Source organism: Cebus imitator, unplaced genomic scaffold (assembly GCF_001604975.1).
Source record: "Cebus imitator isolate Cc_AM_T3 unplaced genomic scaffold, Cebus_imitator-1.0 Scaffold21, whole genome shotgun sequence".
In the NCBI taxonomy this organism is placed as follows: Eukaryota; Metazoa; Chordata; class Mammalia; order Primates; family Cebidae; genus Cebus; species Cebus imitator.
This window is the reverse complement of record NW_016107336.1, coordinates 4,668,556-4,671,452: the sequence shown is the minus strand read 5'-3', so window position 1 is coordinate 4,671,452 and position 2,897 is coordinate 4,668,556. Positions and strand designations below refer to the sequence as shown.

General features: G+C 37.2%; 1 protein-coding gene across 11 annotated transcripts in view; it reads left to right on the top strand.

The window, feature by feature from the left end:
• Positions 1-2,897, top strand: part of KIF13A (kinesin family member 13A) — a 225,297-nt gene that overhangs the window by 207,795 nt on the left and 14,605 nt on the right. For all 11 annotated transcript variants that reach the window (XM_017521644.2, XM_037736015.1, XM_017521643.2 and 8 more), the window contains 2 exons: positions 905-952; positions 2,719-2,824. In XM_017521644.2, coding sequence (XP_017377133.1) covers positions 905-952; positions 2,719-2,824 — 154 coding nt within the window. The remainder of the gene's footprint in view (positions 1-904; positions 953-2,718; positions 2,825-2,897) is intronic.

Genomic DNA, 2,897 nt, shown 5'->3' with positions numbered 1-2,897 from the left:
AAAAAAAAAAAAAAAGAAATATAAATTCAAATAAAGAAGGGAATAATAAATATTAGACCAGAGATATGTGAAATGAAAACAAATAATCAACAAAGCTGAAAATCAGCTTGTTTGAAAAGGCTAGTCAAATGACCTGACTTCCAGTTAGGGTTGATTGGGGAAGAAAAGAAAATATGAGAGAAGATACAAATATTACTGGGAATTAAAAGGAGGCCATTAGTCTAAAAAGAGCAGAAATTTGGACATGAGTAAATTATGAATAATGTTATGCCAATAAATGTAAAAGCTTAAATAAAATGGAAATTTCCTGTAAAGACTGAATCAGATAAGAAACAGCTATCAACAAAAAGGACTAAACTAAAATAATGATTATGCTCATTGATGAGAATTCACAGTATCAAAAACTTGGCATGTCCTTAAGCTAATCTATAAATTCTCAGCAGAATTTTTTGTAAGATTTGATAAGTTGATTCTAAAACCTGTATGGAAAAGCAGTCAAAATATATTCATACCTTATGTCCAACCCAGAGATTTCATGCCTTAGATACATACTCTAGAGATTCTCATACAAGTCATATTTAAAACTAAATGATACTAAAAATAGTACACATATCTTGACTAGACTATTGAATAAGACCATATATAGTAAGGTATCACTCATACAAAGTATAAAATATGCAAAATAATATTAACTATTGGTTATGAGTATATACACATATAATTATATAAAGCTTGTATGGGAATAATAAACTCCAGATTGAGGGTAGTCACTACTCCTGGAGAGGGAAGAAAGAGGAGGAGAAGAGTGAATAATACAGGCTTCAATTGTGACATTGTTTCTTTATATAAAAAGAAACATATTAAATATATTGACCACATTGTTAAAACCATTCTTCTCTTATAGGTCTCTTCCAGCCGACCAGACCTTTCTGGCTTTGATGAAGATGATAAGGTATGCACCTATGAGCATGGTTAGGTTTTTAGCAGAATCTCAGTCTGGAAAGCTATGGGATCTTCATGTTTTTAAAATCTCTGGGGCTTACTTGGTTGATCCTGTTAGTTTAAAAAAAGAAAAAGGGCTGGGCATGGTGGCTCACACCTGTAATCCCAACACTTGGGGAGGCTGAGGTGGGCAGATCACCTGAGGTTGGAAGTTTGAGATCACCCTGGCCAACATGAAGAAACCCCATCTTTACTAAAAATACAAAATTAGCCAGGAGTAGTGGCGCATACCTGTAGTCCCAGCTACTCAGGAGGCTGAGGCAGGAGAATCACTTAAACCTGGGAGGCGGAGGCCGCAGTCAAGATCACGCCATTGCACTTCAGCCTAAGCAACAAGAGCAAAACTTCATCTCAAAAAAAGAAAAAGAAAAATCTCTGGGCTTCCCATCTTAATCATAAGCAAATAGTTCGCTCCACAGCTCCATTTCCAAGTTCAAATACTTGATGTGAAATTGCTGTGCACTTTTTAATTTTATTTTATTTTGTCTTTGAGATGGAGTTTCTCTCTCGTTGCCCAGGCTGGAGTGCAGTGGCACAATTTCAGCTCACTGGGCTCACTGCAATTTCAGCTCACTGAGCTCACTGCAATCTCTGCCTCTCAGGTTCAAGTGATTCTCCTGCCTCAGCCTCCTGAGTAGCTGGGATTATAGGCATTTGCCACCACACCTGTCTAATTTCGTATTTTTAGTAGAGATGGAGTTTCGCCATGTTGGCCAGGCTGGTCTTGAACTCCTGACCTCAGGTGATTCACCCATCTCAGCCTCCCAAAGTGGTGCAATTACAGGTTTGAGCCACCATATCTAGCCAATTGCTATGCACTTTCAGTATTACATTGTTTCTTACCGTGATAGATTCCATACTAGGACAGTACCACATAATTGAATAGATGTCTGTGTTTTTATGGGCCTAACTCTGATTTGAGAAGGTGTTATATCCACCATAGCATAATCAAAATTATTTCAAATGGGTAAAACAGGGATTTAAAATTAAGGACCAATTGCAACATTATCTTACTCAACAAATATTTCTTGAATACATATTATATATGAGTTACTGTGCTAGAGACTATGGATGATCCAAAAGGTATAAGCACAGATTTATGTCCTTAAGAAGTTTAAAAAAATTTAGTCCTCAGAGGCAGTCAACTCCTGAGAAGTTGAAATAAGGTTAAATAAGCTCATATGATATGCCAGAGTTTTCTCTGTTCTGTATATCAATACCTTATACCTATTTGAAACTTCTAAATTGCAAGTATAGGTAGAGTAACCACACTGCCAAATTTGCCTGGGATGGTCCCAGCTGTGCCCGCTACCCAGGCAGAATTACTAATGGAACAGATGTCTTCTGAGAGTGTTTCAGTTTGCTCATTAAATTATCAAGTCATTATGGATATATGCCAAATTGCTCAAAGTGGCTGCCTCTGGGGAGGGAGGAAGATGAATGGGACCAACAGATTCAACTACATTTGTAATAATTTTATTAAATCTTGAGCAAACATAATAAAGTATTGACATTTATTCACTCTGGGTATACCTTGAGTAAGACAGTATTTGTTATAATATTCATGCCTTTCCTGTATATTTGAAATATTTCGTAATAAAAATTCTTAAGGAAGAGTATATACTGCCATTGAAAAATAGAAGAAACTCCAACCTGGGTTTTATTTCTTGTTATAGAGTGACTCAATTACAGTTAGCCTATATTTCTGCCTTGTAGGGTTGGCCAGAGAACCAGTTGGACATGTCTGACTACAGCTCCAGTTACCAAGATGTAGCATGTTATGGAACTTTACCCAGGGATTCTCCTCGAAGGAATAAAGAAGGTAATGGTGCCGGGTGCGGTGGCTCACGCCTGTAATCCCAGCACTTTGGGAGGCTGAGGCGGGTGGATCACAA